General features: G+C 55.0%; 1 protein-coding gene across 1 annotated transcript; it reads right to left on the bottom strand.

Moving 5' to 3' along the window:
• DRC7 (dynein regulatory complex subunit 7) lies at positions 869 to 26,631 on the bottom strand. Its single transcript, XM_021093921.1, has 18 exons — positions 26,573 to 26,631; positions 22,396 to 22,627; positions 21,805 to 21,979; positions 20,077 to 20,202; positions 18,713 to 18,907; positions 16,315 to 16,473; positions 15,137 to 15,355; positions 11,822 to 11,959; positions 9,689 to 9,761; positions 8,685 to 8,813; positions 8,363 to 8,491; positions 6,947 to 7,167; positions 5,716 to 5,931; positions 4,757 to 4,867; positions 4,567 to 4,677; positions 2,617 to 2,811; positions 1,271 to 1,410; positions 869 to 1,183 (listed from the first exon to the last, which is right to left on the bottom strand). The coding sequence occupies exons 2-18, from the start codon at positions 22,590 to 22,592 to the stop codon at positions 1,090 to 1,092; spliced, it is 2,628 nt and encodes an 875-aa protein (XP_020949580.1). The 5' UTR covers positions 22,593 to 22,627; positions 26,573 to 26,631; the 3' UTR covers positions 869 to 1,089.

The raw sequence follows: 27,932 nt of genomic DNA, 5'->3' as shown, positions 1-27,932 counted from the left end.
CCAATGGGAAGGAGACATCGAGAGCGGCGTGAAGCCGGGATCCTTTCATTTCGGGTTGGGGCGAAGCGGGGAGCTGGTCTCAGTCATCACTTTGCTGTAGTTCCTACTGCTCCACTTTGCTCGGGAGGCGGTGTTGCTGTTGTCTGAGGGTTTTCCCTCTCTTCTCTGGCTCTGATGCCGGCTTGGACCCCCCACCGGAAGCCTAGAGGGAAACGGAGTCTGATTCCGGCTCCGAGTCAGTCGTGGAGCCGGGAAGGGCTGTGCCTACGGCCGCGGCTTCGACGAATGGAAGAGTGGACTGCACCCCTAGCGGGACCACCAACCAGGAATCGGAGAAAAGTCGACCTCCTTTGGGGCTTGTAGGTGGGGTGGGCCTAGGGAAGGGCCGCTATCCGCAGAAGCCAGAGGAACGGAGGCGGGGGTCACAAAATGTCTTGGGAGGGGAGCCACTGTGGTCGTGTTTGAAAGATATCCTGTCCCATGAGGTTTGAGCAGAGGTCAAGACTGAGACAGCCAAGCAGCTCTGGACAGATTACATTTTCAGAATTTCCAATATGCTGTCTGCAAAATTAGGGTCCCTGTACACACACACACATTACCTCCCCGCCCCCACCCCATGCCCCATGGCGAGGGTGGCCCAACTCACACAGTGGAAATGGCAAGCCCACGACTTGAGGTCTTAACACTAGACTGCAAGGGACTGAAGCCTAGCTCCTCTTCTTATCAGCCACTAATAAGCCCTGTGTGAAATGGGGATGGCATTGTTGTATTAAATAAGGCAGGACGTGCAAAGGCCATCCCAGGTCATAGATAAAGAAGGGAAGGAGAATAGGGCTGGTGCTGAAGCCTGTGAAATGATGTACAAATGGCAAATTACAAGTGTGTTTATTTACAGGAAAATCATGAGAAGCAGGAACAGACAGGGCTGCAGAGGGGGTGTGGCAGTGAGGCCAGGTACCTGAGTGGATGGTCCTCAGTTGGGTATAGGGAGCACAGGGCCAGGCTTGAGGGTAGGATTTTTCCTCTGGCAGCTTTACCAAGGCCTGGGGACAGGCATCAGAGGACTGGAGGGGTGTGTAGGGGGGAGCATCAAACAAAGACTTTCAGTATCTCCACCAGGCGTGGGTCCTTGTAGAGCTTTTCCTCCAGAGCCAAATACTTCAGTGGGGCCAGTTCCTTGTGGCTGAAATTAGAGGATGGAATGAGAGGGGGTTTAAAGCTGTTGCTCCAGCCGGCAAGTGGGTGCTCTCAGCTCTCCCCACCTCCTCACCGATTGAGCCGCTGCTCCAGGATGCGGATTCGGAACATGGCCTGAGAGCAGTAACTCAGGTACAAGTCTTCATCCTCTGGCGTCAGGGTCACCTGGTTCTCCTGATACCACTGCTGCTTCTTCTGCAGCTCCTGGGTCTCCTGTGGGCACAGGGAAGAGAGAACAGGAGGGCCGACTGTTACCCAGACTGCAGGCTGAAATGCCAGTGGTCATCAGGCAGCCCTGCAAGGGTGGGCCCCGCTACCCCGACCAGAAGAAGCCAGAGGAGCAGAAGCAAGGGTCCTAACATGTCTTGGGAGAGAAGTACTGGGGTCATGTTTAGAGGGATATACTGTCCAAGAGGTCTGAGCAGGGGTCAGACAGCCATATGAAAAAAGAAGAAAAAGAAAAAAGGGAGTTCCCGTTGTGGCTCTGCAGAAACGAATCCAACTAGCATCCATGGGGATTCGGGTTCGATCCCTGGCCTCGCTCAGTGGGTTAAGGGTCTGGTGTTGCCGTGAGCTGTGGTGTAGGTCACAGACATGGCTCAGATCTGGTGTGGCTGTGGCTATGGCGCAGGTCAGTGGCTACAGCTCCAATTTAACCCGTAGCCTGGGAACTTCGATATGCCAAGAATGCAGCCCTAAAAAGCAATAATAATAATAATAATAATAAAGGGCAGCCATGTGTCTCTGGACAAGGAACATTTTCAGAGCTTTCAATTTCTTGTTGACAAAATGTCATTTTCTTTTTTTCTTTTCTTTTTTTTTTTTTTTGTCTTTTTGCCATTTCCAGGGCCGCTCCCGCGGCGTATGGAGGTTTCCAGGCTAGGGGTCTAATCAGAGCTGTAGCCGCCGGGCTACACCAGAGCCACAGCAACGCAGGATCCGAGCCACATCTGTGACCTACACCACAGCTCACGGCAACACCAGATCCTTAACCCACTGAGCAAGGGCAGGGATCGAACCTGCAACCTCACGGTTCCTAGTCGGATTCGTTAACTATTGAGCCATGACGGGAACTCCCAAAATGTCATTTTCATGTCCCCTCCCGCCCCCACCGTGGAGCTCTTTGTGAAGATTAAATGAGACCATGCATGGGAATTACACGGTGTGTACCTGATCAATAGAAATGGGTTTATTGCTCCGTCCACCTATCCACCCATCCCTCCCGTCCCTCGCCCATCCCTCCACTCACCCTTCCACCCCGTGAACAAGCACAAGGAAGGACAACTCGGTCTTTGGCCACCTCAGGCCCTGACCGCGGCCCCTCCGTTAGTCCCTCACGATTCTGTGAGGTGGTGAGCAAGCAGCCCCAGACCCCTTTTCTGGTTAAGGTCCCCTCCCCTGCCCAGGCCCTGGCTGCACCTTCTCGAACCGGGCTTGGATGAGGTTGGCCTTGTCAATGAGCCGCTGCTTAAAGTCACTGAGGCACTCGTCCTTGAGGCGCACAGCCTGCCAGCGTGTCAGCTTCTCTCCCGGCGGGAGCTGTGCCAGGAACGGGGCCAGGTAGTCCAGCTGGGCCTCCATCTGCCGCAAGTGCTCCTCGTGCATCACTCGCTCCTGCCGGGGTGGGGGGCGGGGCGGTCAGCTGGACCAGCAGGGGCTGCAGACACCTCTTGACCAGCTCTTCAACATGTGCCCACATGGACCCCGGCCTCAGCTCCAGAAGTGCTTGATGCTTCTGGGACTGAGGCTTCAGAGGGACCTGTGCTGTCTCTTGTAGCTGCGATTATTTTTGTCTGTTTTTTGTTTTGCAATGATCATAACAATCCACTTTCCCAGGATTTCCATCCCATAGAGCTTCGATTATGGGTAACAGCCACTCTCGTATCTCGTGTGAATTCACATGCCTCTACTTGAGCCCCAGCGTGTACCCAACACTCAGTAGCTGCTTGCTCAATAAAGGTAGTCAATGGTGGTTTTAATGATGTTAAATCAAGAAATGCTGGTGATGGGAGTTCCCATCGTGGCTCCATGGAAATGAACCTCAGTGGAAATTAGCATCCATGAGGACCCAGTTTTGATCCCTGGCCTTGATCAGTGGGTTAAGGGTCCGGCATGCGGTGAGCTGTGCTATAGGTCACAGACATGGTTTGGATCTGGCATTGCTGTGGCTGTGGTGTAGGTCAGTGGCTACAGCTCCGATTCGACCCCTAGCCTGGGACCCTCCATGTGCCATGGGTGCAGTCCTTAAAAAAAAAGAAAAAAAAAAAAAACTGCTGGTAATAGGGTTCCCATTGTGGCTCAGTGGTAACAAGCCTGACTTGTATCCATGCGGATAAGGGTTCGAACCCTGGCCTCGCTCAGTGGGTTAAGGATCCAGTGTTTCTGTGAGCTGTCGTGTAAGTGGCAGCAACAGCTCAGATCTGGCGTGGCTGTGGCTGTGGCGTAGGCTATCACCTGTAGCTTCGATTCACCCTCTAGCCTGGGAACCTCCATATGCTGCAGGTGAGGCCCTTAAAAGCAAAAAAAGATGAAGAAGTGCTAGTGAGTCCTTTTTCCTGGTCCACTCTGGAGCCTTTTTTTTTTTTTTTTTTTTTTTTTTTGTCTTTTTGCTATTTCTTTGGGCCGCTCCCACGGCATATGGAGGTTCCCAGGCTAGGGGTCCAATCGGAGCTGTAGCCACTGGCCTACGCCAGAGCTACAGCAACGGGGGATCCGAGCCGTGTCTGCAACCTACACCACAGCTCACGGCAATGCCGGATCGTTAACCCACTGAGCAGGGGCAGGGACCGAACCCGCAACCTCATGGTTCCTAGTCGGATTCGTTAACCACTGCGCCACGACGGGAACTCCCTGGAGCCTTATTTTTGTCCTGCATTGGCAGCCAGGGGCCAGTGAAATTAGAGATGTGGGGGCCAACACCCACCCCTGGGAATCTGAAAAGCTTTTGACATATCATGCTCTGCTCTGTCTTGCCCACCTCAAACTATCTTTAGAAATCTCCACTAGGTGGGTGAAGAGGATTTAGAAGCTGGCCTCCAAAACCAAGCTGGGTCCTGCAACCTGAGGGGGACACGTGAATGCCCTGTGCGCAGCTGGACCTCCAGGGGAGCCCCAGGTGGAGGTGGGCACACAAATTTCATTCTCTCCTCGTGCAGTAGAGGTCATGGCTCAGCTGCAACCTGGAGGTGGGGGCCAGCTGGCCTGGATCCTGAGTTCTCTTTGGGGAGATCCATGGAAATGGGCAGCTCAGCCGTCACCATGGTGTCCCTAACCTCATCCCCTATAAAGGGCTTCCCAGCAGAATCTGTGAATTCTCAGCACCCTGGCGGCCAGGGAAAGCCAGGGCCTGGGCCAGGGAGCGAGGCTCACCATGGCCTCCCGATACTCCTTGCTCTTCTCGTTGCGCTTGGTGTCGTAGATGGAGATGGTCAGCGCATGTGCCGCCTCCTCCTCCTCCCGGAGCTTCAGGATCTCCAGCACCTGCAGTGGGAAGTGGGGGAGGACCTGGTTGAGACACCGTCCATCCCAGCCGCCTCCCTTCCGTCCACTGGGCCCCGACCTCCAGCTCCGACTCCCAGGCCTGATGTCTGGACAACTTCTCCTCGTCCTTGAGCTTCATCATGGCCTCATACTGGTAGAGAAGCTTCTTGGTGTGCTCCGTGGGCTCCACCTGCAACAGCCACCACGTGACATGGCGAAGCAGCCAGGGCTGCGGTTGTGGACAAATTCTGCGGTTGGGTTCAAGTCTTCCCTGCCATTTTTCAGCTGGGTTACTTCAAGCCAGTGGCTTAGGCTCTCTGGGCCTGTTTCCTTTTTTTTTTTTTTTTTTGTCTTTTTGGCATTTCCAGGGCCGCTCCTGTGGCATGTGCAGTTTCCCAGGCTAGGGGTCTAATGGGAGCTGTAGCTGTCGGCGTACACCACAGCCACAGCATCGTGGGATCCAAGCCGCATCTGTGACCTACACCACAGCTCACAGCAACTCCAGATCCTTAATCCACTGAGCAAGGCCGGGGATCGAACCTACAACCTCACGGTTCCTAGTCAGATTCTTTAACCACTGAGCCATGACAGGAACTCCTGGGCCTGCTTCTTTAGCTATAAAACACAGCTAATAAGAGATGAGGACCTGGAGAGTCAGAGGGGCTAAGGAATGTGCCTGAGTTGGGAGGATTTGAACCAGGAAAGCCAGCCCGGTGGTGGTGGTGGTGGTGAGACCTACTCTAGCCTCGGTCCTGGAATCTGCTCCGCCCAGGGCTGGGGGTGGGGACAATGAGCAGTCTTGGCCTGCTGGGCTGTCTGTCTTAGGGGAAAGGGGGACAATTTTCCAAGGAGCGCAAAGAGAAGTAACCGCAGACGGGAGCTCTTGATTTTCCCAAGGGGCACAGGTGAATTGCCAGGCTGGGAACCAGGACTTGCCATCCCAGTTCTCCCGAGCCGCTGGGACAGGACAGAGGTCCCTAGGGCGCTCTCCTCGCTCCACCCGCGGCTGCCCCTGCCCGCTGTGGCCTCCGGGCCCACCTCGAAGCTGATGCACATGTCGGGCGTCATGATGATCTTGTTGCCCTTGCTGTCCACCTCCGTGCGCCGCAGGAACTCGCGCTTGGAGGCCGTGATGTGGTCCTCGCGGCAGTGGTAGCGCAGCTGGATGCGCTCGTCCAAGATCATGAACACGCGCTCTGCCACATCCTCGTCCGCAGGTTTCTCGGGGTTGCGGAGGAAGCGCTCTGTGATTTTCTGGGAGGCCAGACGTGCATAGGATGGGAGGTGGGAAGGGGGATCTCTGTGCATGCCGGGCGGGGGCAGGACCAAAGGCCACTCAGGTCCTTTTGGGGGTTCATATGGAACACCCCCAAGCTAGACAATGACTCTCAAAGGCCCCAGGCTCTCAGTGCCTGGCTACTCCAGCCCTATATGGGGCTGGATTTCTTCTCTTGTTCCCTCCACAAGACTCCACTTGCCTACCTCCAGAGATGGTGCGCTCACCACCTCTCCAAGCTGCCTGCACTATCATGAGACATGCTTTACTTCTAGAAAGAGTTTCTTCGGTATTCAGACATTAAATACATGTGCCAAATAATTCGTAATGATACGGAGAAAAAACAGTTGCACAATTTAATGTTAAGAAGGTGATGCAGGAGTTCTACCTACCTACTTACCTACATACACACACATTTTGATTAAGTTACAAAAGAACTCTCAAAACCAAATCTTTTCTTTTTCTTTTCTTTTCTTTCTTTCTTTTTTTTTTTTTTTTTGTCTTTTGTCTCTTTAGGGCTGCACCATTGTCATATGGAAGTTCCCAGGCCAGGGATCGAATCAGAGCTGCAGCTGCTGGCCTACACCACGCACCTCACAGTAACGCCAGATCCTTAACCCGCTGAGTGAGGCCAGGGATCAAACCTGCGTCCTCATGGATACTAGTCGGCTTCTTAACCCGCTGAGCCACAATGGAACCCCAAAACCAAACCTATTATTAATATGTGGTACTATCTGAGAGATACCATTCTGAGATATTTCTACCTTTTTTCTACATGTTTAGTAATAAGTGTGTATTTTTTATAACAGTAAGGAAATGAGACCTCCCTGGCCCTGTGGCTGAGGGCACATCTGGCATGGGAACAGCCCCGGGATGGTATTTGGTAAAACAGGAAATGTTGCTTGGTAAGGAAGTCGCCCCAGAGTGAAGGCTCTGCCCCTCCAGGGGTAACGCTGGGCCGCCAGAGGCCCCCTGTCCCCAGTGCTTACTCACCACCACAGGCCGGGGGTTTGACTCCGCGCTGTTCAGAGCCGTCTTCTTGACTCTGGGCCCGAAATCGACGTGGCGGTAGGAGAGGAAGTCAGGCCGGCCTTGGTAATACTCTGTCATCGTCTTCGCCGTCTCCTCCCGCTTGATCAGGCCGTCCACGCGGGCCGTTTCATAAAACTCCATGACTCGGTCCCTCTCCGGCTGCATGGACGTGTACGAGTGCACTGCCGGGGACGGCTGGGTGAGCCAGAGGATGCTCTGGGCGGGATGACCCCAGCCCAGCCCCGAGGATGAAGCATTAGGTGTGTAATCGGTGCCCTGGCGCTGGGTATTGAGGCTGCGTCTCACTTTTTTATTATAAACGGCACCAGGATGAACATCCCGCATTATGCATTTTGTTGGTTCTTGCCTATTACTTGCTCGGGACACATTCTCAGCAGTAGGACTGCTGGCCAAAAAAAAAGCCTTCATACGTTAAAGCTATTATTATTTTGCCCATCAGAACCTCCAGAAAAGCTGTGCTGATTTGCTGTTACACCAGCAATGACAGGGAGTCACTAGCTCACAGCCGATAGGACAGTTTTTTCATCTTTGCCAACATAAGGGTTGTAAGATGGTCCCTCACTGATGTTCTTTCCTTCCTTCCTTTTTATTTTTATTATTATTATTATTATTATTATTTTGTCTTTTGTCTTTTTAGGGCTGCACTCACAGCATATGGAGGTTCCCAGGCTAGGGGTCGAATCGGAGCTGCAGATGCCGGCCTATGTTACAGCCACAGCAATGCCAGATCCGAGCCGTGTCTGCGAACTACGCCACAGCTCATGGCAATGCCAGGTCCTTAACCCACTGGGCGAGGCCGGGGATCGAATCCACAACCTCATGGCTCCTAGTCGGATTTGTTTCCGCTGCGCCACGACAGGAACTCCTCCCTCCCTTCCTTTTTAAATCTCAGCTGCCAAGTGAGGTCGGTCACGTGTTTAGATGCATATGGACCCTATGCTGTTCTTCTGCAAATTCCTGGATAGGGTTGTTAATCCGCATGTCCCCACCTGCCTTCCCAGCCTCCTGGACTTGGGGGTGGGGGAGGCAGGCGTGTCCGCACCTCCATGCTTCTGCCCTCCTCTGCCTCACCCCTGCGGGGTGCGTGCCCCACCACAGCACAGGCTGCAGGCCTGCTTTGCCTTCCCTGGAGGAGCGTTTCTCCCATTTCCCTGCGGGTCCTGTGCTTCGCCTGACCTCCCACACATCCATCTGCTTTGCTAAGGGAGGCAGGGGCCACTTCTGCTGCTCGCCACCCTTTCAACACACAGATACTGGTCCCGCCCAGCCCATGCCAGCTGCCGCGGAGACTGCTCTAAGGAGCATGCGAGGCCCCACCCCGGGATCCTAGCTGGCCTGGCAGTGGGGTCCACGTACCCCGCAGAGCCTGGGAGTGACCTGGCTTGAAGGAGTCGATAATCAGGCCCGTGATCTTGTTGACGTGCCTCAGCTCCAGCATGTCCTCCCGGTTCTGGAACCACTCCTTTACCTCCAAAATCTTGGTACCTGGGGGCAGGGGGAGGCGATCAGTGCTGGACGCAGCCGGGCCAGCCCCCCGCTCCATCCCACCACTCTCAGCACACGGAGGCCAGCGGGCCCTTGGTCACAGCGAGAGAGGGGCGGTGACATGGCCAAGGTCACAGAGCAGGTGGGGAGGGGGCGGTGCTCCTGCTCCCCGCAGCCAGGGCTGCCCCCTTACACTCTAAATCCTCGTAGGAGGTCAGGCGGCTCACGAGGCCATTGGTGTTGACGTACGGGGCCCACTTCTCCAGCTTTGCCCTCTTGTACTGTATCACCTTCTTCCCGTTGGGGCAGCGGGTCTCGAATGCTGCGGACACAGAGTGACTGGGGGCCTTGCTCCCCAGATCGGGGCGGGGGGCAGGGAGAGAGAGGTAGCCCCACCAGCCATGCGTCAGCCCCTGACCACTGCGCTGTCTGCTCAGCTCTGCCAGCCCCCAAGCCCACTCCAGGGAGGCAGAGAAGAGTCACCAGGGGTGGCCCTGCCCTGGAAGGGATCTCAGTTTGAGCCTGACCAGAGGATCCGTGCCTTACCACACAGCACACTCATTGCCAGGCCTTGGCCGGAAACACCCCCACCCCACCCCACCTTTACTAGGCTGACTTCTTCTGATCCCAAAGACTTAGCTCAGAAGCTCTTTCTGCCCACCCCCCACCCTCCAGCCTCCAACCCCTTGGTGTTCCACGACACCCTCTCTAGCCCTTCCCACCCTGTTGGGATGGCCTAGGCCTTCCCCGTGGGCCCAGGCACCCTCAGATGGGAGCCTCAGCATCAGCAGAGGTGGGCAAGGGACACAAGCATGGCTGTCCTCCTGCTCTCCTTGCCTGCCCCCTTTTTGGTCCCGATTACCCTGTGCCCTCTGGGTTCTGGGCATGGCCTCCTCCTGGCAGGGTAGGGTGAGGGAGGGGGACAGCCGTGGCCTGGACCTAGGTCCTCCATCACCTGCCACAGGGCCTCCTCCTGGCTCTGTTAACTGAGCCCCCTGCTGACTGGGGACTGGGGCCAGGCCCTCGGTGGCGGCAGGCCGAGTGTGCGTATTGGGAAGGAAGAAAGGAAGAGGGTGCCGCAGAAGGCAGTGGGTGGAAAGGAGGGACCCAGGCAGCCTCTGCTGGTGTCCCCCTGCCAGGCTGTAGCGGCAGATGTCCCCGGAGGCCCGGGAACCAGTGAACACGAAGGTGCAGTACCTTCGGGGGAGATTTCAATCCGCTCCACCCACGCGGGCGGCATGTCGAAGCTCTCATCCTCATCCTCTTTGCCCTGTCGGGAGAGGTGGGGGGCGGGGAGGGGGAGGCTCCCATCAGGGCTGGGTCTTGGAGCAGAAGTTACAGTCAGAGCCTCTGTCTCACCCCCAGGGCCAAGCCAGGGTGGAGCCAGCGTTCTGAGGGCTGTGACCCAAGACGGAGGAAGGGGAGGAGCTCCTGGTACTCACCTGGTGCCCGGCGAGGACAGCCACGCCCCTGCCCTGCACGCCCCACCTTCCCGCCATCGGCAGAGGCAGGACGCAAAGCCACAGGCCCTTTGCCGGAGTCAGGTGGACCCAAGCCCCACCCTCCATCCAATGCCAAGCTTAGGGCTCCCGGGCAAGGCCCTCAACTGGAGCCTCAGTTTTCTAACTGTAAACCGAATCTCTTGGGAAGATGAATTGATGCCCATCTGTCAGGGTTTGAGACTGTCTTGCTGCCCTTATGGGGATTTTTTTTCTGTTTGAGCCTAGTTTCCCCATATGGAAAATAAGGCCTGGGCTAGAAAAATGGTCTTGAAGTTCGGTAACCACAGAAACACGGACAAGATTTTTCCCAGTTGAAAAGTTCCCCCCCACCCCCACCCCTCAGACGCCTCTCAAATCTGACACCCAAGCTCTAACCCGCTCACATTCTGAGGCCAGCAGAGGGCGCTAGTGCCCAGAATTTAGGCACAAGGGAGGAGGCTTTCTGGTCTCCGGAGGCGGAGGCGCTGAGAACACTCAATAGCATTTTCAGGTGGGTCTGCCGTGCTGGGCCAAGCACGTCTCCCCAGTGAGCTCATTTTGCCCTTAAGCAGTCCCAGGACGTAGAACAGAGTGGCCTTTGAGAACCCCGACTTGGGAGCCAGGCTCTCAAATCCCAGCTTCCCATACCAGCTCCGTCACTTACTGGCTGTGTAACTTGGTGAGTTCCTTCACCCCCTGTGTGTTAGTCTTCCTATCACTAAAATGGGACAGTACTAATCATGGCCCATAATACTAGTACCCATCTCAGCAGGCAGTTGTGAAGATTTATCTAAGTTAAATAAGTTAGGCACCTAGTGGCACTTAGAAAGCGCCCTGTGAGTGTTACCTATCTATGGACTGAATTCTGTTCTCCCAAAGCTGACGTGTCCTAATACCTAGTACCCCGAAATGGGACTGTATGTGGAGACATGATCTTCAAAGAGGTAGTTGAGTTAAAATGAGGTCATTAGAGGAGTTCCCGTCGTGGAGCAGTGGAAATGAATATGACGAGTATCCATGAGGATGCAGGTTCAATCCCTGGCCTCTCTCAATGGGTTAAGGATCCGGCGTTGCTGTGAGCTGTGGCATAGGCTGGCAGCTACAGCTCCGACTGGACCCCTAGCCTGGGAAACTCCATGTGCTGCGGGTGCGGCCCTAAAAAGCAAAAAAAAAAAGAAAAAAAGAGGTCATTAGGGTGGGTGCTAATCCAGTATGACTGGTGTCCTTACAAGAAGAGGAGATCAGGACACACACGCACAGAGGGAAGAGCGAGAGGACACAGGGAGAGGGCGCCACCTACGAGCCAATGTAGCTGACCCCCCTCCCCCATTTTACACACACACACACACACACACACACACACACACACACACACGATGAAACTGAAGCTTCCGACAATGAGGAAGTTGGCCCAAGATGTCACAGTCCATAGCGAAGGCCTCTGGGCCCCTGACCTCCGTGCGCCGGGCCTTACGCAGACCTGCCTGGACGGCCCCTGATTAGGAAGGCAGAGAAGGGCTGTGGATGACATGGGGAGGCCCCGGCCCGTGAGCTTTGGAAGGTCTGACAGGACAGACAGGAGAGGCCTGTGAGTGTGTGTGGAGGGTCATGCGGAAGGGCCTAGAAGGGAGGGAGGGCTGGCCCTGGGACCGCCCGGGCTTGTGGACAGGGTCCCAGCCCTCCCCTCCCCTCCCGCTCCGGGCCCTTCCTGCTTTGAAGAATCTAGAAGTGGTCTATCTGGGCCACACACACACACGTGCTGGGGGCACGTGTCAGGCTGGCCCGAAGCGAGACCGGGGGTCGGGTCCCCTCCCCCTCCCTCCCCAGCCCCCCCACGGCGGAGACTCACCAGATTTTCCACGTCGTCCTCATCGTTCATCTCGCTCATCTCGCTGTCGTCCCCCTCGGTCAGGGACAGGAGAGGCTTGCTGGTGTCTAACAGCATGTACTCCCACTTCACGGGGTCTCCCAGGTCAAAGACTAGGTCCTGAGGAGGAGGGGGTGGCTGAGCGCGCCCCCAGGCCACCACCAGCCCCCCGCAGCCATGCCCAGGGCGAGACGGGCCTGGTGGGGGCGGGTGTGCAGCATGTGGCCCCAGCCACCCCTCCTCCTCATCCCCAGGGATGGAGCTGGAACTCCCTCCCCTGTCCGTCCCTGCGAGGCTGGGACACTCTCTGGCCTGGGCTCTGCCGGGCGGTGGAGGGAGGCAGCGGTGTCCTGGGCAGTGCTTAGAGCGAACATAAGCTAGAGAGATTTTGCAGGAGGGGAAGTAGCAGGTTTGAGAAGGAAAAAAAGGCCTCCTCACAGGTTTTTGGTGTTTTGTTTCGGCCGCGGCAGGCAGTGGCTTGATGTGGGATCTCAGTTCCTAGACACGGGGTTGAACCCCGGCCGCAGCAGTGAAAGTGCTGAGCCTGACCACGAGGCCCCCCGGGAACGCCCCTTCTCACAGCATTCACCCCCTTGCCAGTGAGAAGGGAAGTGGGCAGGCTCGCAAGAGAGGGACGTGGGACTCTCCTCCGTGATCTGGATCCTCAGTTCTTTCCATCCCGGCCCGCCTGGGCCTCGGCTCACCTTCCAGATAACTCCCAGCAGGTGGAGCATCAGTCCCCATCTGCCTCCTGGGTGGTGTGGCCCCCCTCCAGCCTCCCAGAGTCAGAGACCCAGAGGGAAATCAAAGGCTTAAGAACAGCTGCCCCCAGGGCATGTCAGCGTGACCCCCCGGCCCTGGTTTTGGCCTCCCGGTCCTGAATCCTGGAGGTGAGGGGAGAGAGGAGGAGACAGGATAGAGGAGAGGGAGGGAGGGAAAGAATTGCTTGTAGATTTAATAGCTGATGGTCTAGGCTTCAACAAAATGCACAGATGTCTAAATTTCTTTAAATCAGGTCCTCCGTTCTGCCACTTCTCTAGGTCGTAAGCAGCCATTTAGATATTTGGCTGTTTTGTTGGTTTGTTAGTTTATGGCCGCACCCGAGGCATATGGAGGTTCCCAGGCTAGGGGTCGCATCGGAGCTTAGCCACCAGGCTACACCACAGCCACAGCAACACCAGATCTGAGCCATGTCTGCAACCTGCATCACAGCTCACAGCAACACTGGATCCTTAACCCACTGAACGAGGCCAGAGATGGAACCCGTATCCTCATGGATACTAGTTGAGTTTGTTACCCCTGAGCCACAGTGCTGTTTTAACTTAACATTCTATTTCTATAGAAAAAGCATAAATGAATGGACAGCGACCCTGTCCCAGGAGCCTGGGGTGTCTTGCTCTCTCTCTGTGCAACGCTCCACATCCCCAAGGCCATTTCAAGGTTCTTTGAAGGACAAAGCAGCCGCTCCCACAACATTGGGCAGTAAAAGTGACAGCCAGTGTCCTGATCTCTTTCTCATGCCCTCACTTGGTGACCCAGTACCCCTCTGGCCTCACTTTCTCACCAGGCCCTGCTTCCATCTTTATAAATTCTATTATCCCTGATATGAATTTCCTCCACCTGGTGCTGGGGGAGACTGAAGGACCTTCCGCCCTTCCGCCTAGAGGAGGGCAAAGGAGGGCTGCAGCAGCCTCTGAAGGGCTGTTATCCTTCAGAGAGCTCTGACAGCCACGACAGCTACCAGCTGGGCTCCAGGGAAGGGCAGTCTGCCCATCTTGTGTGGCAGAGGGAGGCTGAGGGTGGGCATGTCTTCGTCACTGAAGATGGAGGCACCTGAGGTGGTGCATCCATTCTGCTTGCTTCCCACATGTGGGCAACAGCAGTTCCTTGGATGGGGTCATTTTGGCGCTGGGAGCCAAGGGCCCCACACCTGTCTTTGGAAAACTGGCCTCTTGGAAACAGAGGAACTTGGAAATAAGCGCACAGACCTTGGAGCCTGGAGCCTGTCTCCCTTTCGATTTGTGTACAGCTCAATGAATTTCCATGAATTGGTGCACTCTGATTCCCTGAATTCAAGAATTCCCTGATTCAAGAAACAGAATCTTGTCCCCACCCCCAGAAAGTCCCCTGGGATCCAGTTATGACCTCCCCCCAAATGTGTGCATGTATTTTGAATTATAAGTGGCAATGCATTTTTTTTTTTTGTGGCACTGTGGGATTTTTTCTTTTTGGTCTGTCTTTTAGGAGCCACACCCATGGCATATGGAAGTTCCCAGGTAAAGGGTTGAATTGGAGCTGTAGTTTCCGGCCTACAACACAGCCACAGCCACATGGGTCTGAGCCAAGTCTGCAACCTACACTGTAGCTCACGGCAACAATGGATCCTAAAACCCACTGGACAAGGCCAAGGATTAAACCCAAAACCTTATGGGTACTAGTGGGATTCTTTACTCTCTGAGCCACAAATGGGAACTCCTGTGTTTCTTTTAAACAGCCACACCCACAGCATATGGAGGCTCCCTAGCTAGGGGTCAGATCAGAGCTGCAGCTGCAGGGCTATGCCACAGCCACAGCAATGCCAGATCAGAGCTGCTTCTATGGCATATGCCACAGCTTTCAGCAACACCAGATCCTTAACCCACTGAATGAGGCCAGGAATAGACCCCATGTCCTCAGAGAGACTATGTCAGGTCCTTAACCCACTGAGCCATAATGGGAACTCTGGCACTGAGTTTTTAAATGGAAATTCATGGAGCCAGACATGTAGGATGAGTGCATTTTTCTGCATATATGTAGCACTTAAACACAACATTTTAAAAAGCGTAAATGCGCTAAAAATCTACATTCTCTAAGTACATATAATTCAGACTTTTGGTTTTTTGCTTTTGGGGCCACACCTGCGGCATATGGAGGTTCCCAGGCTAGGGGTCGAATTGGAGCTACATCTGGCAGTCTACACCACAGCCACAGCAACACCGGGTCCGAGCTGCGTCTGCAAACTACACTCAACCTACAGCTCATGGCAACACCAGATCCTTCACCCACTGAGTGAGGCTAGGGATCAAACCTGCAACCTCATGGTTCCTAGTTGGATTCATTTCCACCACGCCACGACGGGAACTCCTAAGTACATACAATTCAAAGGAGCGACGATAACCCCATTGGAGTGGTTACACATGGGGGAAGGAGTGGGCCCTGGGCACTCAGCTACAGGGAAAGTCTGAAGCCCTCCTGGCCTAGTAGCCAGCTCTCCCCACAGACTGTGCCCGCCACACCCGCCCAGGCCCCCTCCAGCACCTTGCAGCAGTTCCAACAGTCCTGCATGTTGACCCAGTAGTTCTTGTGGTTCCAGAGGCTCTCGATCCCCAGGAAGTGGTCATCATCCTTGCCGTAGCTGCGTGCAGTGAACGGGTCAATGAAGAAGCTCTCAGGCACCTCGCGTTTCCCCGCCAGCACCAGCACCCAGGAGTGCACCCGCAGGCCGTGCAGGGGGTCGGTCTTTGCACTCTCCTCCTCCTGTGAAAGGTGGGTGACCATGAGCCAGATAGATGGGTTCCCAGGCTAGGGATCTAATCAGAGCTGTAGCCCCCGGCCTACGCCAGAGCCACAGCAACGCAGGATCCGAGCCGCGTCTGCAACCTGCACCACAGCTCACAGCAACACCGGATCCTTAACCCCCTGAGCAAGGGCAGGGATCGAACCCCAACCTCATGGTTCCTAGTCGGATTCATTAACCACTGCGCCACGACAGGAACTCCTGAGCCTGTTTTCTTGCCGACAGAATGCAAGGATCTGGCTCCAGCTGCGGTTTACAAACTTGCCTTTTGGAACTCGAGGGTATCTGGGATGTACTGGCTTTCTGTGCTGTGATTCTGGGTGAGATTTCACCCAAAGAAAGAGAGGAGGTACCCTGTGGTTTCTTTATCCCCATCCCTCTGGGAAAGGGTCACTCTGCCATGTTCTCTGTTGCATTCCGCAACATGGACCCTGGTAGACCCTCGATAAATAGTATATGGAAGGAAAGAGGGAGGAAGGAAAAGAAGGTAAGAGGGAGGATGCATGTGCGGGTGGACAGAAGGAAAGATGGGAACATGGATGGATGGAAAGAGAGATGGGAGGACTGACGGATGGAAGCGAGATGGGAGGATGGCTGGGAGGATGGATGCAGAGCGTACCTAAGTTTCTTCACTGAGCGGCTGGAATGAGGAGGACCCCAGAACTGCGCAGCATAGAACGAACTGCCCAGACAGCTGAGCTCTCTGCCTTTAAAAATCTGTCACGAGCAGCTTGCTGACCACGGCTGGGGATTCCCACATGGCCCAGCAGAGGTGGGGGGTGGTTGAGGATGGAGGAGGGGATTTGAACCTGGGGGCCCACCAGCACGTCCCTCGGTGACCTGTGTCTGTTTCCCATTCCTAGCAGCCCCTCCTCCAGAGCTGAGCTCCAGGGCTGAGGGCTGAGGACGGGGGACCCACCATGAGGCGCTCCTCCTCCTGCCTCAGCCGCTGCTCCTCCTCAGCCTGGATCGCCTTCTGCCTCTTCATCTCCTGCTCCTGCTCAAACCTGCTGCTCAGGTCCCTGGGCGGTCTGATGGCGTACTTCTTAGGTGGTGCCTTTTCCTCCTCCTGGACCGCCTATCACCAGACAGAGAAAAAGCATCAGCAGCCCTGAATCGCCAGCGGCCCCTGGAGCCTGCTTCCCGCCCTGAGTGCAGGGAGAGCCTCGGCCCCAGACCTGAAACCTGGGCAAGCCCTTCCACTTCCCTAACCTCGGGCTCTTCTGTAAAATGTGAGGAGAATAAGATCCTTGCCCCATTTGAGCTGAGACGTGAAGACAGGAAAATGCCTGCGTGAGCCACCCATCCAGGCAGGTGCTCAGGAGACGTGCCTTTCCCGTCTCCGTTCCCCAGGGCCCAGACTAGCTGTCATCCAGATCTGACCTAGAGAGTGGGGCAAATTCTCACGAGTTGGATTTTCCAGATTTTGTCACCGCAGGGTTTCACATGTGACTTGAAGTGAGAGTTTGCTGAGCAAGGAAGGAGAGCAGCGTCTGCGTGTGTGCGTGTGTGTGTGTGCACGTGTGTGTGTGTGCATGCATGCATGCGAGCGCGTACAAATGTGTGCTGGAAAAATGTCCAGGAGAGAACCCTGCAGAGGCTGCAGAAGGGAGCCTGTGAGTTAGGAGGGAGAAATAGCACGTCTCCCCGGAGAGTCAGAGAGATGGTCTCAGTCCCTGGTCCCTAGTTTTTGGACGTTGGCCACAAAATCTATTTCATCCTAACATAGTTGTCTGTAAAAGAGAACTGATTACCCCGCCACACAGCACTATTGAGAGGAGGAACCAGGAAAGTGGAGGACATGAAAGTGGTTTATAAACCAGAAGGTTCTCAGCATCCGTTAGCTATCGATGCCATTTTCATAATTAAAATTTTGGCTGCAGTAAGAGGCCCCAGTGTGAGCTCACAGGCCTTTGGAGCCCAAAGCAGTGAGGAAGCTTTTATTTCATCTTTCTGGCGAGGCGGGCCTGAGAAAACAGGGCTCTCCCCTGGTGCCTCCCCTCCTTCTCCACCAGAGTGCTCCCCCGCCTCCCCGGGGCCCCAGGTGCTCAGGCAGGTGTAACACAGGTATGTGCCTTGTGCTGGATGCCCCAGGTCCCCACGGGGTCTTCTGCCCTGAGCTGCAGACACCCACGGGGGCTGGAGCCTGATCACAGAGTCCTAGAATTAATTCAGTTCGGGAAAAACATTTTCTGCCTATAATATGGTTATTTTCCAAATGCAAGAAATGCTTTTATGATTCCTACAATTAAATTCAGTTAAGAGTGTTTGTGGGAGTTCCCGTCGTGGCTCAGTGGTTAACGAATCCAACTAAGAACCATGAGGTTGCGGGTTCGATTCCTGCCCTTGCTCAGTGGGTTAAGGATCCGGCGTTGCCGTGAGCTTTGGTGCAGGTTGCAGACCCACGTTGCTGTGGCTCTGGCATAGGCCAGCAGCTACAGCTCCGATTCGACCCCTTGCCTGGGAACCTCCATATGCTGCAGGAGTGGCCCAAGAAATTGCAAAAAGACCAAAAAAAAAAAAAGGAGTGTTTGTGTCCACAGTAGCCTCGGATCTTTATGGCACTCTCAGCCAACTACATAAAACACAACCACCACCCGCTAGAGGGTTGGCGACCTGTTGTGCTGTTTAAAGGGACCTTTTTTATCTGGGAGAGAAAAAAAAAGCAGAACTAAATGTTGGCCCATTTGCCTGCTTTTTCCTTATATGAAAATGACTGGATGGATTTTTATCAAACGCATCGGGTATATTTGGTAGCGTTTGACTTAAGATACCAGCCATGTGGCATTCACAAAATGTACCTGGTGGGGAACACAGAAGTGTTTGGGGAAGTGATTGACGACAAGGGGAGAGGGGCAGCCGATTTGGAGGACTGGGTCTGTGTATGTTAAGATGCCAAGGACAGGAGCTCCTATTATGGCTCAGCAAGTTAAGGACCTGACATTTCCTCTGTGAGGATGCAGATTTGATCCCTGGCCTCCCCCAGGGGGTTAAGGATCCGGCATTTTTACAAGCTGCTGCAGAGGTCACAGATGTGGCTCAGACCCTGCGTTCCTGTGGTGTAGGCGTAGGTGGCAGCTATAGCTCTGATTCAGCCCCTGCCTAGCCTGGGAACCTCCATATGCTGCAGGTGTGGCCTTAAAAGGAAAAAAAAAAAAATGCCAAGGGCAGAGGAATCACCAGTGGTTTGAAATATGAACTCTACAGAGGCTGAAGGGCTGCCTGGTGATGGACCCGGGGCCGAAGCCGCAGGGACAGGCTGCTTTAAGGATGGTGTTTCTTGCGAGATGTTGAGGGCAGCACGAGCCCAGCCTTACCTCCTTGGGCTTCATGGTGAGCGGGCACACCTCCCGAGTCAGGTCCATGAGGCACAGTTCCTGGGAGCCATAGCCGTTGACGCAGTAGGCATCGTAGCCCGCGCCGATGAGCATGGAACAGAGCAGTGTGCTGAAGTCGAAGCAGTTTCCCTTCTGGAGCTTGAGCACCGTGGCCGAGGAGTAGAGGTACGGGGGCTGGCCAGAGCGGGCTGGTCAGCACGGCCACCCCGCCACCCCCACTGTCCTCCCCCTCCGCAGGGGCTGGGTGCTAGGGCCAGTGCGGGGCTGGGCCCCAGCAGGGCTCCCCACCTTTGTCAGGTTAGGGAGCCTGCTAAGAATGGCGTGAAAACCACAGACCTGTATCCAGAAAGTGCCATCCACGTTTGCCTAATTCCAAGGGGCCAAGTCTGATGATGGCGATTGGTAACGTCGGGGTTTTAGTCCAAAATGTCCCCTCACCTTCTACCTCCATCCTTCTCTTCTTCCTCAGTTCTCCACTGTCCCCATCTCCCTTCCTCCCTCCCACCCTCCATTCTTTTGTTGTCATTGTTCTTCTTTGGCACATGGAGTTCCTAGGCCAGGGGTCAGATCTGGGCCACACTTGTGACCTAAGCCAGATCCTTAACCCACTGTGCCAGGCCGGAGATCGAACCTGCGTCCCAGCACTCCCGAGATGCAGTCACTGAGCCCACTGTGCCACAGTGGGAAGTCCCCAGTCTCCATTGCTTTTTGTTTGTTTGTTTTGTTTTGCTTTTGCCATTTCTTGGGCCACTCCCACGGCATATGGAGGTTCCCAGGCTAGGGGTCGAATCGGAGCTGTAGCTGCTGGCCTACACCAGAGCCATAGCAACGTGGGATCCGAGCCGCGTCTGCAACCTGCACCACAGCTCATGGCAACACCGGATCCTTAACCCACTGAGCAAGGGCAGGGGTCGAACCCGCAACCTCATGGTTCCTAGTCAGATTCGTTAACCACTGAGCCACGACAGGAACTCCCCCAGCCTCCATTCGTAATGAGACTGAGCTGGTCAGAAGCCCAAAGACGTGACCGGGGACCATGAGCAGCAGGGCCCGCTCTTCTCTCTCCTCCCCCACCTCCTGAAGTGCGAGGAATACTCTGACAGCACAAAGAGGCAAAGGAAGCAAAGGGGCCCAGAGACCAGGCTTGCTGTGTGACCTCAGGCATGTGGCTGTCTCTCTCTGGAACCGTTCCCACCCTCCCTCCCCAGCCAGGGGTCTGCGAGGGACTCTGCCCAGACAGACTCGTGGGCTGTGACCTGAGACTGGCCCATCCTCTTCCCAACCTGCCTGGCTTCCCATCTCAGGTGTCATGGCCTAAGGGCACAGCCCCAGGGGGCACTTGCCGGCTTGAGGGGGTCGGGCAGGGGCACCATGGACAGGAAGTCTGAGACGAACTGGGCGCAGGTGTCCCAGTTGTAGAGCTCTGGGTAGGGCATCAGCGTGGGCCGGATGGTTGTGCTCACGAACTTCTGCAAAGGAAGAGACCGCAGGCCCTGAGGGCAGAATTCCAACTGGGAGGAGACCCTCAGGGAGCCGGGGGCGGGGGGGGGGGGTTTAGCGGGGGTGGAGGTGGGGTGGGGGATGAGGGTGGTGGGCTCTCTGGGCCTGTCTGGGCCTCAGCCAAGGCCCTTCTAGCCCAGACCTAGAGTAAGCCCGTCCGTGCTGGGCTGAGTGTCGGTGATGTGATCGGGGCCCGCTGAGCACCCCCCGATCAGGGCATCACCTCCCTGGTGCCCCAGCAACCCTGGGAGGCAGGTCCCACTGACAGATGAGGACACTGAGGCTCTGCCAGGTAAGCTGACCTGCTCAGGTTCCCACTCAGTGGCAGAGCTGGGTCTGACCGGCTCTAGACCACCACCCAGTGTGGGGGGCCTAGGGCTTCTAGGGCCCTTGCTTTGCCACCCTGGGGCTAGTAGGCAAGGCCTCTGGGGTCTTCCTATGGACTCGAGGATGGCCCCACCTAAGGGGCAGCCCCGGGGCAGCCCCAGCTGATTGCTGCAGGGGAAACGCAGGCCTGAGGTTACCAGATCCGGAGGAGAGGGGATTAGGGATCTGCAGGGGAGAGGCTGAGTTTCAAACACTGGTGGCTAATAAAAGGGTTACAGATCATCAGGCGGGGAGTTCCCACTGTGGCACAGTGGGTTAAGTATCCGGCATTGCTGCAGCTGTGGCTTAAAATTGGTCCCTGGCCCAGGAACTTCCATATGCCTCAGGTGCAGGAAAAAAAAATATCACTCAATGGTCCAAATAAAAAACAGCCTGTGAGTCCCTATCAGCCTCCGGCTACTGTTTAGCAACCTCTGGACTCATCCCCTGCCATTCCAGCTACAGGTGGGGAAACTGAGGCCCAGAGAGACTCAGGGCCCTGGGGCAGGAAGGAAGGAGGCCCGTGCTCAGGTCCGGGTCCATTTTGCCTTGTTTATCTGCCTTTCCCTGGACAGAGTTGGTCTCAGGGGCTGGAGACTGCACTGGGCATCTGGGTGGGCACAGAGGCTCCGAGCCACCTCAGGCCCCATGGGTGACTCACACTGAGCCTGCTGTGGCGTCTGGACATTTGAGGGTTTTGTTGGGGGATTTTTTTTTTTTTTTTTTTTTTTTTGCTTTTTAAGGCCACGTCCTTGGCATATGGAGATTCCCAGGCTAGGGGTCTAATTGGAGCTGCAGCCAGAAGACTGCACCACAGCCACAGCAACTCGGGATCTGAGCCACGTCTGCAAACTACACCACAGCTCACAGCAACGCTGGATCCTTAACCCACTGAGCAAGGCCGTGGATCGAACATTCATCCTCATGGATCCTAGCCGAGATCATTAACCACTGAGCCATGAAAGGATCTTCCACAGCTCACAGCAACGCCGGATCCTTAACCCACTAATTGAGGTCAGGGATTGAACCCGCATCCTCATGGATACTAGTCAGGTTCATTACCGCTGAGCCATGGTGGGAACTCCTGGGCATTTGAGTTTATAGGCTGCCCTGGAACGATGAGCTCCAACCCAGAAGTAGTCTGTGCTTGGCCCACCTCTCTCCACCCTCTGCTGTCTGCCCCCAGCCTCCCCATCCCATCTTACAGGCACTTTGCACTCGTTCAGGGGGTGCAGGAAGAGGGGCACGCGGTCCGGGCACAGGTGGCTGTACTGGCGGGAGAAGTTGTCTGCCACCTGCAGCAGGTGCTCCTCCTTGAGTGTGTTGCTTTGGTAGGAAAGGGGCAGCTTGGAGACGTCGATAGGGTCGTTGGTAAAGGTCCTGTGTCAGCAAGAGGGGCAGCATCAGCCCGAGAGAGCTAGGCCTGGCTCACAGGGAGCCCCCCACCCACCTTAGCTGCCCTTGGCTCTATCCCTTCCTCACTGAATCCTCACAGCTACCGAGGAAGGCAGGGTCATTCTTTGCAGCTGCTCATTTAAACAGATGAGGGAAATGAGGCCCAGAGAGGTCGAGTGACTTGCCCAGGGTCACACAGCTAGGGTGGGGCAGAGCAGGGCCTGGGACCAGACAGTCTGAAAACACAGCCCTCACTCTGAACCACCTCCCTCAACGTCCCGGTCCTGCCTCCCAACCCAGGCACCACCATTCTGCCTGGTTCTCTCTCTGCCCAGCCCTGGTCTGATCCTCACCAGGGCTGCTGGGCCAAAGCCCCCCGCCCCCACCCCCCCAGCACTCACGAGGGCTTCTCTGGGATGGAGACCTCGATCTCTGAGAGCTTCCTCTCCAGGTCTCTGAGCATCTCCTGCGTCACGGTGCTCTCCTCCTTCTGCACCTCCATCGGCCACATCGCCTTCTCCCTCCTCTCGGCCCGCTCGGCCGCCTCCTCCCGCTCGGCTGCCTCCTCCTCCTCCACTTTCTCCTTCAGGACCTCCATTCTGGGGTGTCTCTGACTGGCCGGAGGCGGGGTCTCTGCAGGAGGAATAAATGCACTCAGAATGGCCAACTTCAGACTAGGAGGGAGCCGCCAGTGCCACCGTGTCCCTGGGCTGTAGCTTTAGGTGGCCCAGATCATGAAGGGAAGAAACAAGTCCTCTGAACTTCCTTTCCATCAAGGAGAACGTCTCCACTTGGTGCCGGCGCATCTGTCAGAGCTTTCCTTTTTTTTTTTTTTTGCCTTTTCTAGGGTTGCTCCCTCGGCATATGGAGGTTCCCAGGCTAGGGGTCCAATGGGAGCTGTAGTTGCCGGCCTTCGCCACAGCCACAGCAATGTGGGATCCGAGCCACGTCTGCAACCTGCACCACAGCTCACAGCAATGCAGGATCCGAGCTGCATCTGTGACCTACACCACAGCTCACGGCAACGCTGGATCCTTAACCCACTGAGCAAGGCCAGGGATTGAACCCGCAACCTCATGGTTCCTAGTCGGATTCGTTAACCACTGAGCCATGATGGGAACTCCTGTAAGAGCTTTCTGACATTTACAACTTTCCCTTGAAGACAAAGACAACGTAGGTCACAGACAGAACAGTTGTCAGGGTGGGAGCAGGTCACCCAAACTGACTAACATCGCTCTGCTTTCGTATGTTTATTGAAAGTTACCTTCTCTTTCCGGCAGGTGATGCTAACGCTGTAGGGGTTTCTGTAAGTCCAGTAAGTGCATTGACTTAAAGAAAATCATTGTAATAGAAAAGAAGAAAAATAAGAGGTAATTTCACCAAACTTGGAGCACAGAGAGGGGAAGAACAGGGCTGCCCCTAAGGCACCTGCAGAAGGGGAAGGTGGGGGAGGGAGTGACACAGCCTGGCCAAGTCTTGTGTCGGCTCTCAGGAGGGAGGTCCTTTGTTGCGGGGGGTGGGGGTGGGAGCACCCTGAGATGCCATGTGTGCCTATGTGAGGTTTTGTCTGCAGTCACAGAGCTCAGCCTCACTCAGGTGGATCAAAGGTCCAGTCGCCCCCATGCCATGCAGCAGAACCCCGATTTTACTGGGAGCAGCAATGTGTCTGGTTTGAAATGGTCAATGTCCCAACCTCCCTTGCAGCCAGAGGTGGCCCTGGGACGTGAACCCATTTCTGGCCGTAGATGCATGCTAAAGGGCAGGGCCCCGCTGCCCGGGGGACTGGGACATAGAGCAGGAGGTAGGGCTTTATGCGACCCTGGGATGAGCACACATGAGACCCAAGGCTGCCTGCCAAGGGCAGCAGAGTGGAGAAGATAGGGGAGCCGAGTCCCACGAGGCTCAGTGGAGGCCTTGAGTGCCACCTGCAGATGCCCCGCCCCCCTGCCCCCATCCTGTGAGATAACTCGGCCTCTGCGTATCTAAGTGGCCAATGTCAGGTTCCTTTTACTCCAGCCCGGCTGACCTATCGGCCTTCTGCCTCCCAGCTCAGGTTGTCCCGTGACCCTGCCTCAAATATCTCGTTCCTCCTCAGCACACAGGGCGGGGAGGAGGAAAACCCAGCCAACCTAGAGGATGAAGTGCAGAGGGAATAAGAACTGGGGGGCGGGGAGCAGGGTCTCCCCAGATTTGTCATCACCACCTGGGGTGGAATCAAGACTGAGAGGGCACAGAGGACCAGGAGGAAAAGGCTGGGCCCTACCACCCGGCTCCAACCCCGACGTGGGCCACCTGGGCCTCTTGGGGAAGCCAGTCACTGACTGATGCCGTGGCTAATGGGGAACCTGGTTCTTCCAGCAGCTCCTGCTGGGCCCCTGGGCCACTCCTTGCCCCTTTCGGGTTTTTTTGTGTTTTTAGGGCCACGCCTGCAGCATGTGGAAGTTCCAAGGCTAGGGGACAAATCAGAGCTGCAGCTGCCAGCCTATGGCCCAGTCACAGCAACGCAGGATCCAGGCCACATCTGCCAACTTCAGTGCAGCTTGCGGCAATGCTGCATCCTTAACCCACTGAGTGAGACCAGGTATCAAACCTTCACCCGCATGGATACCAGTAGGGTTCTTAACCTGCTGAGCCACACGGGAATGCCTCACTTTCCCCTTCTGCAGTGGAGGTACAGATGTTTCCTGTCCAATCCTGACTACGACTCAGGAGGGGCTAAACTCCCCTGTTGCTGGAGGTCAGCTCACCCAAGTTCCAAGCGGGCAACATCACAGCTGAGGCCTTGTATCTAACAGGCCTGTTCAGGACCCTGATTCTCTCCGGGCAAACCCCTTCCCACGCCCCCCATCCCCGTGGCACAGCCCAATGATCACATCAATTTGTCAGCCTCTTGGGCCCAGAGGAGATGCCTTCACCAGAAGGGCGGTGTTAACCATTACAAGACTTACAGTTTACTGAACACCTACTGTGTGCCAGGCACCAGGCTAAGGGTTTTACAGAGAAAATCTCGTTTATCCTCCAATGACCCTGTGAGACAATAGCTATATATTGGTTTCTGCCCCTAGTTCCTGGCACAGAGGAAATCCTTGCAGTTTCCGAAGTGGTAAGAACACCAGGCATATATTGTTTTCTATGGAGGCAACGCAGGGCACCCCCCTGGACGGCTCCTGGTTGGGGACTGAGCACCAGAAAGACCACGCCACGATGAGCAGCTTGGACTTTTCAGCCCTTCCCCCATCTTCCAGAGAGGAGAGAGGAGTGGAAATGGAGTTAAGAATTGATCAAACCTGTCTCGGTTCTTGGGTTTGAACCTGTATATTTCTGGCTCTGAAACCCATGCACTTAAGGGCCTAACCCAATAGTACGGGGTTCAGAGGGCATCCAGCTTGGTGAACACACCCATGTACCGGGAGGGTGATGCACCCCAACTCTACGGGGACAGAAGCTCCTGAGCTCAGGACCCTCCGAGACCCCGCCCCGTCTATCTCTTCATCTGGCTGTCCGTCTGTGTCCTCTACCGTGTTCTTTAATAAACTGGTAAACGTAACACCGGCTTTCTCTGAGTTCTGTGTGCCTGTCTAGTAAATTAATAGAAGCTGAGGAGGGGGTCATGGGAGCCTCCTATTTGTGGCCAAGAGGGACAGAAGGTGTGGGGAACCCGGGGGCTGGCTGCTTGCAACTGGCCTCTGAGCTGGGGTGGGACGTGCCTTTGTGGGACTGAGCCCTTAACCTGTGGGAGCTGCCGCTTTCTCCATAAGTAGGGGCAGAACTGAGTTGGGTCGTAAGGCACCCAGCTGGTGTGGTGGAGGATGACTTGGTGGGGGAAACTCCACACACTTGGTGAGCAGAAGCGTCCGCAGGGAAGGGTTCTGGGTGAGTTGTGAAGGAGATGCAACAGCGGGTGGGAGACCGACCTGAGTTTTTCCATGACAGACGTAGTCACAAGGGCAGACACTAAGATACCCACTTTGCAGATGAGAAAAGCGAGGCCTAGAGAGGGCACGCGCTCTACCCAAGGTCACAGAGCTAGGAAGGAGCAGACCTGGATTTGAACCTGTATATTTCTGGCTCTGAAACCCAAGCACTTAAGGGCCTAATGAGATGAGGGAAATCCTAGAAGGGCTGGTTTGCTAGAGGTGGGCTAAGGAAAGAAGTAGGATGGGGAGACGTTCAAGGTGTCAGTGGGCAGCAGGGGGTTGCAACCGGGGTGCCTACTAAGATGGGCCCTGCGCCCAAGTTCACAGTAATCAGAGGTGGACCTGGGCCAGAACCCACAATACTCACTCCTCCCACCCGGCTGCCTCATCAGTCAGCTACGGTGCAGTTTGGGGAGGGTCGTCCTGCCTTGAAGTTCCCAGAGGTCCTCCTCACCCCACAGGCCCTTCCCTGCATCCCCCTCCTCAGCAGCAATCTCCCCCTCCTTACCGCGCGCACACACACGCGCACGTGCTGAAAACTTTCCCAGAAATTTTGGGGCTGAAAGCCCCCAGGTGGAAGAAGCCCCCTTACCACCAGCACCCTTGCCCTCCCCCTGTCAGGCAGGGTCCAGCCACCCCCGTCCCTGGCCCCCAGTCTCACCCCTCAGAGGAAAGCCTGTACAGTCTGTTAGCCGTGTCCGTGGTAACAGATTTCAAGGCTCAAGGCAGGTCCTGGGAGAGGAGGCTTCTGGGAAATGTAGTCTTTTATCACCACCCAGGTCTGGGCAGAGGAGACCCAGTGTGGCACATCCCTGATCAGTGGTGGGCTGGAGCCAGCTTGTGCTAGCTTGAGAGAGCTGATTGTTGAAACTTCAGGATTGTTTGTGAGCCCATTGACAAACACAACCATTATTAACATTAAAATTATGAAAATGTATAATAGATTATATTAAAAACAAAGGCAATAAATACTCAAAACTCATCACTTCCTAATTATTTTTACCGCATTTTACTACTATCTAAACTCTTGTGGTTATTTATGCCTATCATATCTGTAACAACAAAAATGTTATATAATAGTGAGCTACTCTGCATCTTGTTCCATCTTTGAAAACCTCAGTCCATTTTTCTTTATTGAGGAAGTGTCTTGCTTCAATTTGCAGGACTTCCAGAGGTTAATCCTGGTTTCAGAGGCTGCAAATACAGCCCCCAGTTCTGTCACAGGTCGGCTAATGTTGCCCGTGGTGACCGTCCTTAAACAGAAAACCTTAATTTTGATATAATTAAAGTAGTCAAGTTTTGGTCTGATAGTTTGTGCTTCCTTGCACCTAAGCCATGAAAATATTTTCCTATGTTAACTTCATAATTTTACCGTTCCATTTAGACCTCTACTCTGCCTGGAGCCCACCTTTGTATGAGGGGTTAAGTAGGGATTTGTTTTATTTTTCCCCATACAAGGAGCTAATTTTCCAAAACTGTCATCAGACCATTTGTTCCTGGCCATGTCACTCTTATTGTGCCCCAAGACCCGCAGGTGTACAGGAGTCTGCCACTGAGCCCTCTGTTCTATTCCACTGGTCTCCGTGCCTATCCCTGCACAGACTCTATGTTGAATTGACCATGATGGCCTCGTAATATGTTTATATCTGCAGGTCAGTTCTTCCTTCTATGCCCTCTTTCATGAAGGATGACTTAGCTATTTGAGGCCTATACGCCTTCATATAAATTGTAGAGTAAGTTTTAGAAAGTCTTTAAAAAATCATGTAGCATCTTTATTAGAATCACATTGTATTCATAGATCACTTGGCGAAGGATTTTTATCTTTTGCTATGAAGTTACTTCTGTGCAAGCACACAAGTTGGTCTTCCTATTTCCTATTTGTTGCAATGAAAAAATTACTGGGACTGAAGCCATGGAGGCAGGACAGAGAGAACCAGGCAGGGAACCATATCGGGTGGGGTGGGGGCACCCTTCCTGCAGCACGCAGCTGACCATTGCGGCCCAGGAGCTGAGAAGATGTC

Source organism: Sus scrofa, chromosome 6 (genome assembly GCF_000003025.6).
Source record: "Sus scrofa isolate TJ Tabasco breed Duroc chromosome 6, Sscrofa11.1, whole genome shotgun sequence".
Classification (NCBI taxonomy): domain Eukaryota; kingdom Metazoa; phylum Chordata; class Mammalia; order Artiodactyla; family Suidae; genus Sus; species Sus scrofa.
This window is presented reverse-complemented; position numbering and strand designations above follow the sequence as displayed.